The sequence below is a fragment of the Rhamphochromis sp. 'chilingali' genome (assembly GCF_963969265.1).
Source record: "Rhamphochromis sp. 'chilingali' genome assembly, chromosome: 9".
In the NCBI taxonomy this organism is placed as follows: Eukaryota; Metazoa; Chordata; class Actinopteri; order Cichliformes; family Cichlidae; genus Rhamphochromis; species Rhamphochromis sp. 'chilingali'.
In genome coordinates this window covers 15,130,341-15,138,275 of record NC_137936.1, presented here as the reverse complement: position 1 = coordinate 15,138,275, position 7,935 = coordinate 15,130,341, and the positions used below count along the sequence as shown (strand labels likewise).

At 40.3% G+C, this 7,935-nt stretch overlaps 1 protein-coding gene across 1 annotated transcript; it reads left to right on the top strand.

Annotated features, from left to right (window-relative positions):
- Positions 1–4,473: 4,473 nt before the first annotated feature.
- lhfpl5a (LHFPL tetraspan subfamily member 5a) lies at positions 4,474–7,086 on the top strand (the record flags this gene model as incomplete). Its single annotated transcript, XM_080892362.1, has 3 exons — positions 4,474–4,876; positions 6,528–6,764; positions 6,927–7,086. The coding sequence occupies 3 exons, from the start codon at positions 4,474–4,476 to the stop codon at positions 6,935–6,937; spliced, it is 651 nt and encodes a 216-aa protein (XP_080748488.1). The 3' UTR covers positions 6,938–7,086.
- Between the last annotated feature and the right edge of the window lie 849 nt (positions 7,087–7,935).

The window sequence follows — 7,935 nt, the reverse complement described above, 5'->3', positions numbered from 1 at the left end:
GTCTCTGCAGTAAATAAGACTGTGCTATATTTATTTTTTGCTCTATCAAAGGCTGGGTCTTGTTCATGATTTGTCTTTTCTCCATTCACAGAGACACAAAGTCATGCGCACACACACACACACACACACACACACACACACACACACACACACACACACACACACACACACACACACACAGAAAGGCTATTTAACAAAAACGCACAAAGAAAGCATGAAATCCCAAGACCCCTCTCATGTGCAAACATCACGCCATAAACACACACACTGTCACGCATACACAAAATCTAACTCTATTCTATCTTGGAAAATTGGATTGCCGGTCCAAATAATTTGATTATAAACACCTTCTGCCTTACACTGGGGCTGCATCACTTAATAAAGCTTAAGTGCAACAACACGCCAGCGCCCACACTCATAGACACACAAGCCCACACCATCACAGATCTATATTGTCAGCAGCTGCACCTTCCAGATCAACAGGCGGGGGGGAAATGGAGCTAATCTAAACAGATAGCAGAAGGTTCTTAGAGAAAATTGTGAATTTTAGATCTAAAATGAAGCAATAAATCAGCTTTTTTTAAGTCAGCTAGAAGTTTTGTGTATTCAGATATTGACTGAGGAGAAACTGAAAGGTTAAGACAAGATCCAATATACCAGCAGTGGAAGAAAGGCTTCTTTAAGTCCATGCATTTATGTATTTTCACATTTTCACATATGAGCAGTTTGTGTGGGCCAAAAATTAAAACTGTGACCATGCTTTAACATTTGTTTAAGGAATGCACTGCAGAGATGAATGCATATGAATGTAACTGCCATTTAAAAAAAAAAAAAAAAACAGAAAAAGGTGAAAACAAATTAAGAACAGTTTACTTGATCTTACAGGAGCAACTGGGTTCAAAGGTCACCAACTGTTAGAGGCCAATATGGTTTATTTTGCTCCTATAAACAATATATAATTAGCAGACATTATTTACCATCATAAACCTACCCAATGAAATGCTACATTAAGTAATAATAATAACAATAACAATAACAATAACAATAATAATAATGATTACATATAAACATATGATCTCTAAAGTGATCATTCTGCAAAGAGAGCAGGTGGTAATGCTCAAATACGTTTTTATAAAACTTTTTATGGCACAAGATCTGAATCCAAATCGGATCTTGTGCCATATCACAAAAATGTCAACACTTTATATTAACTGGACACTATTAAGCATTACTAAGGTATCAATGATTATGTAGTTCATCATTTAGAAAACATTACTCCTACATTACTAAAGAAAGTTTTACATCAGGTCCTGTTTTTTGGGAGCTGTTAATGACATCATTTAAAAGTGACATAAACTATTAACAGTGTATTTAGATGCACATTAATACAGACACAGCTTATAAAATGAGCTAGTTGTTTGTGAGTGTGATAATAGAAACGTTTCCATAGCTGTTTATTTCATATGGTAATTCATGGTTAATTCATACAGTTACGAGTTGTTAGTTAACTCTTTTGTGTGTACATCATCTAAAGTTAGGACGATCTATGTCTTACAAAGCATTTATAGAATGAAATAATGCTTGGAGAGAGGCTGGAGAGCCTATCCTGTGGAAGCTTCACAGTACACTTTCCGAAGGGCGTGACAAGGATTTGTGGCAGGAAAAGCCAAAAGTGTTCTGAAAGAACTTGCTAAAGTTATATATGATGTTATATACAAGCTATTTCATCATTAATAAACCACTAACATTAGTGTATATGAATGGCATGCTAAGGAAAAGTCATGCTTTAGAAATAATGAAGTATTTATTAATACTTCCCTAATGCTTTTCAATGTGTAGTTATCAGAAAAAGCTACCTCACTCCCTTTTTTAACTTTATGTTAGAATATGTTCTGAAAAAATCTTGCAGCTTGGAATTTGTCTGAGAAATCATTTGAGACAAAAACAGGAAGATTGACTTAAGTGCCAAGGTGAGGCCGCTAGATGAGACTGCAGCTCTGTAGCTCCATCTAGTGTTTGATTGTAGTACATCCAGAAATAGCTTGCAGACGTCACAGCGTCTCGTTCAATCGCTCCATCAATAGCACGTGCAAAGAAAGCTGGAGTCACCATGTCCCTCCTTAAACTCCGGATGTTTGTCTGAGGGATGTTAGGAGAACTTCGGCACAGAATAGCAGGATTACATTATAAAATCTCAGAGTTGTTAGGGTAAGCATACGATGTTGCTGTCTAAGGAGGTTGGACTTCTTTAAGTTTCCTTGAAGACATTTCACCTCTCATCCGAGAACCTTCTTCACTTCTAAGAGCAACTGATGGGGAGTCCCAGATTTTAAGCTCTATGGGAGTGTCCCCAAGAGGGTCGTGGACCGACTATGGATCCTCTACCTAATCACACAAGCCAAGTTGCGAAAAGGTGTGGGTCACAATCAGCCAAGGTCGGTTTGGGTGAACCCAAAGTGAAACCTAGCCCCACCCTATCATGTGATTTACTGAGGTCAAATGGCCCAGGGTGTGAGTGGGCGTTAAAGTGGGAAGGGCTCACAAAACTGGATTATAGATGGCAGACAGTTGGTGTTGTAAACCACCGCCTCTGTTCAAAGATGGTCGTTCACAGTGGACATAAATGGCTTCTTTTACTTCTCTTTCAAACCATCTGTCCTCTCTGTCCAAAATGTGAACACTGGCGTCCTTGAAAGAGTGTCCTTTGTCTTTTACATGCAGACGGGCAGCCGAGTCTTGTCCCATCGAGGTGGTGGGACAATATTCAATAGCTATTTTGAATCTATTGAAAAGTGATGCTAGGTGTGGTTATAACAATGTGGAAGGGTTTTTGTGGATTTGTGCCCACGCTGCAGGGGCGCCTCCAGAACTGTTTCATAGGGGTGGTCATATGAAGGCCACTAAAAATACTGGGGTGGAACACCAAAAACAGAGCAGTGCAGGGGCACAGCGGAGGGGAGGGGCTGACGACGGGAAATTGTAAGAGACACACAAAGTGGGCAAATTTTGGGGGTGGCCAGTGCTCCCCCTCAGTGCTCCCCCTTGGTGCCGCCCCTGCTATGCTGTCTAGTGTGAAGGTGACGATCACAGTGCACAGGACTGTGCAAAAGCCCCTCATTTCTATGTTTTCTGGTCCTTTTTTATTTTCAGTTCAGTGCTTGTACCTGACCATTTTAAAAGAATTTGTTTGTTTGTTTGTTGTTGTTGTTTGTTTCTTGTTAATCAAAAAATGTCAAATACAATGCAGTCTAATACAGTATTTTTGCATCAACATGGCTATTCATAAATAGTTATTAGCTGTTCTGGCATATCAGGACAACTATGCAGTGTGTCGTTAAAAAACAGCAAATAAAGAGAAATCTGGACAAGTTGAGGGCAAAAGAAGAAGTAGTAGGCTTAAACAAATATTTACAGCAGGTGAACATTATTAAGAAATTTTACAAATCCAGCATAGACCTGACATAAGACCTGAGAAATGCATCTGACCCATCTATGTTTTCCTGAAGTTTCATCAGAAGGGGTCTCAGTAAAGGGGTGGCTGTGATAAAAGTCATTCTTAATGAAGGGAAACAGGAAGAATAGGCTGAGGTTTGCCACATTACACGAAATGAGGAGTGGCTCACTATTTTTGCACAGTATTCTAAGCCTACAGTGCTTAAATGCATCTTTATTTTAATTTCTCATGCTCCTTTATGCTAAAACATTGCTACAAATAAACACTAATATTGAACTGTTTAACATTTTTAGTACATTTGTTTAAGAGCAAATGAATATATTAACAAATACACAATTCAAATTGGATGTTTTTCTGTATTCAGTAGCCTACTTTGCTTTTTTCGTGTTATATGAGTACAGCAGGTTTACAGCAGTAATATAGATAGATAGATAGATAGATAGATAGATAGATAGATAGATAGATAGATAGATAGATAGATAGATAGATAGATAGATAGATAGATATTAGAAAAAAAGAAAGCTGATTAAGTAACACATGCTGTTACATGTGAAACAGCCTTGCTTGCCATCCTGTGTTGTTCTATCCAGCGGATCTTTTAACCATTAATCATTTATTACCTGACTACCTCAGCCTTCCTAGAGGAACCTCCCCTGCCAGGTGAAATCCAGAACAAACATCCCCTCATTGAATGCGGTGGAGTCAGTGCTGCCGTGGTATGCAGTGGTTTCTGGGACTGTTCACCTCTGCAGGGCCCACTAAGACACTGGGAGCGTGTCTCTCATACAGGTGTGTTTTCAGTACCGGGAGCTGTCCGTGGTTTTGAATTGCAAAGAGAACCACTGGAGCTATTCCCATCTCACTGGAGCAAGCGCTTACTAAAGAATGAGGACTTTGTCAGCGGATGTTTTTGAGCAGGACACTGAAGGTGCTCACTTGTTCGTTTTTTAACTCCTTCACTTAAATTCTCATTTTTTTCTTTCTTTCTTTCCTTCTTTTGAGAAGCTCTTCCTCTCGCCATGCTTCCTGCTCAGGAGGCAGCCAAAATCTACCACACCAACTATGTGCGTAACGCCCGAGCCATGGGGGTGCTCTGGATCGTTTTCACCATCACCTTCGCCGTCATCACCGTGGTGGTGTTCATCCAGCCCTACTGGATCGGCGACAGCGTCAACACACCGCAGGCCGGATACTTCGGCCTCTTCCACTACTGCATCGGGAACGCGCTCACCTCGGAGCTCACCTGCAAAGGGAGCGCGCTGGACTTTGGCTCCATCCCGTCCGGCGCCTTCAAGACGGCCATGTTCTTCGTGGGGATCTCCATGCTGCTGGTGGTGGGCAGCATCGTCTGCCTCAGCCTCTTCTTCTTCTGCAACGCGGGGAGCGTCTACAAGATCTGTGCCTGGATGCAGCTGGCTTCCAGTGAGCTTCAGGCTGTGACTAAAAAAGTTTCAAGAGTTTTTAAGTGTGTTTAAATTACAGGGTAGATGTCACAGTAAGAGTTTACATTATTGGAAAGTAACACCATCATCATGGTGTTACCAGCATCACCATGTAGGCTCCAATTAAGAGAAACATCATTTTAAAACTGAAAATAGCCTATGTATACAGTACATTTAGTCTACTCCACTATATTAGTATTTTGCAGATAAAGACTGGCACTAATCGAGCAATATTAAGAGGCTTAACAGTTTTATATGATGTATTGATCATACAGATGTAGAATGCAGTTAGTTAGAATAGATGAATTGGAGAAGACTTCCACTACCCGTAGAGCTTGCATGTAGATATTATTTTCATAATTTTGCTATTGTACGGTTATATCTTGTTTATGTATTTTAAAAATGTATTTATTCATGCAAGTCTTCATGTAAGTATTTAAAAAAGCCAAGGAAAGTAATGAATCCAGCTAATAAACAGTCAAAGTGGAAACTAAATGAATACCCATTAAACTAAGATTTAGGAACAGATCTGTAAGAAGGTTGTGAAGGATAATGGTGGCTCACAGCTGTAAACTCAGAGTCTGAAACATGTACGAAAGCCCAAAGCTGAAACGAAAAGCTATGAATTTAAGCATTTGGTGACATTTCTGTAGTTCCCTGCAGACTCGCAGACACAGACAGAGCTGAAACATGATTCTGTTTGAAACATGAAGCAGTTTGTGAGCAGATGTACCTGCGAGTGAAAGGAGAGGCCTGTAATGAACCAAGTAATGAGATTAACCCGAAGGTGTGCTGTTACACTTTCTCCTCTCCCCCTTTCGCACGTGTTCTTGTAAATCCATCTTCATGAGAAGCAATGTCATTTTGGCTCTGACACCAAGTTCATTTTTAAGGATATTTGGATGCAGGCTTTGAGAGGGCTGTTTGAAAATTGCTGTTTTGAGGGCCTTCTTTGGAGTGAGTGGATGCAGAACTTATCGGGTCTGTTACGAGGATGGGATCATTAATTCGCTGAACCAGAGGCCCCTGAGGTGTGAGCTTAATAAAGTCAGTTTAAGGAAAGAATTTTGCTGTATTAGTTTAACTGAAAGGGTCTTTCTAATGTATTCAAATATTTAGTGAATTTTAAAGAGGACTTGATAAAGTGAGTCTCAGAAATGCATGAAGATGAGGTTTTGTGAGGATCAGAAAGTGAGAGCGAGATGCGAGGCAAGTGTGTGCTGTGCTGCACCTCCTTGTGCTGAGGTGGGACGGCAAGAGGTCTTAGCTGTCTGTCAGTGGAGTCAATAATAGATGAACAAGTTCATCTTTATTGAGTTGAGATGCTCTGGAGTTGCTAGGCAACTAAACTCTGTAGGTGTGTGTGTGTATCTACCTGAATGAACACAGTGTATATTTAATTTCTCTGGTGGTTTCGCTGTCATTTGTTGCCCGAGCCTGTCAAAAGCAGCAAGATGGTCTGTCACAGTGAGCACATCTATTCATTTTTACAGGTTTCCCACCACAAATCAATGCATGTTTTTGGACTTTGAATAAAAAAATTTCAAAACACTAGTAAGATAAAAGTAAAACCATCACACAGACAGAGCTGAAGTCCAGCACTCGTCAGCCTGTGTCTTCTCTCCTCTCAGGTACGTGCATGGTGATCGGCTGCATGATCTATCCTGACGGCTGGGACTCTGATGAGGTGAAGCGCATGTGCGGCCAGCGGACTGACAAGTACACACTGGGCAACTGCACAGTGCGCTGGGCCTACATCCTGGCCATCATCAGCATCATGGACTCCCTCATCCTCTCCTTTTTGGCCTTCAGCCTGGGCAATAGACAGGACAAGCTGCTGCCCGAAGACTTCCAGGTGGAGGAAAAAGGTGAGGGGAAGTGAGGGGTGGGGAAGGATAGTGAGGGAATGCTTTTCCTTAAATCTTAGCTGTGTGTATGGTGAGAACAATACTATATGAGGATGTATTTGTATCCTTCTTCAGTTATTATTGGCTTATATTTACACCAGCTATGTCTCTTCTTGACTACAGATAACGCATAGAGCCCAGTGGACACTGGCATGAATGGATGAGATTTTATGAAGAGTGCCACTGACTTCAGAGGATATCCCGAGGCTTCGAGTCACTTTGAAGAAATAAGAGTCCATCTCTGCCTCAAAATGAGCTCATCAGAGTCACTGTCCATCCTCATCTCCAAGGCTACAGCTTCAGATTGCCGTCAGTAAAAGCCACTTATTACATCAGATTTAGCTCTCACTTTTATTTGCTGCTTTACATTTTTTAAGCATTTTGATTTTTTAAAATAAATGTTAATTGCTGAAATGTTATTATCATTTTGAGTTTTGAGCCTGACAGTATTAGCCACTGTTGCCTTCTCTCTATGTGAGAAATCTAATGGCGCTAACAATAAAATGATACCCAAGCTGATAACGTTTGGTTTTGTGCTTCTGTAATTTATTTTTAGCATTCATGCTCTCTTAAGAGACATATTTCCATATGCATATACAGTAGATATTTGACTTAAGGGATGATTTCACATCTGTAAATACTGTTAAGTTTAGGAAGATGTTGCCTAAGTGTCTTCATTTGACTCCACCCATTACGTGTGATACTCTCACATGGGTTCCAATCCCTGCACATACCCTGCACTACGCTGCTGCCAGCTCAAAGACCATTTTGTGCTACTTCTGTTGGACATTTGTGTTTTCACATGCATCTGTGTTCAGTGATGGAGAGAATATTTAAGTGGAAAAAAACTGTGGAAAGCAATGACATAAACAACCCAGAGAAACTTTGAAAATTATTTATTCTTACTGCCTAAAGAAAAAAAAAATCAAATGATGAGACATGGACAGTCGAGCCTTTATAGAAAAACAAGCAACATGTTTCTGATAGGACTGAAAGGAATATTACAATAACTTTAAGTACAATCTATGATTTTCACATCCAGCACCTTCTTATACACCTGAATACACACCTTTAAAGATAAAAAAAAAAGAAAGAACGTGTAAAAGAACTGACTGTGCCCTCACTCTGTTCC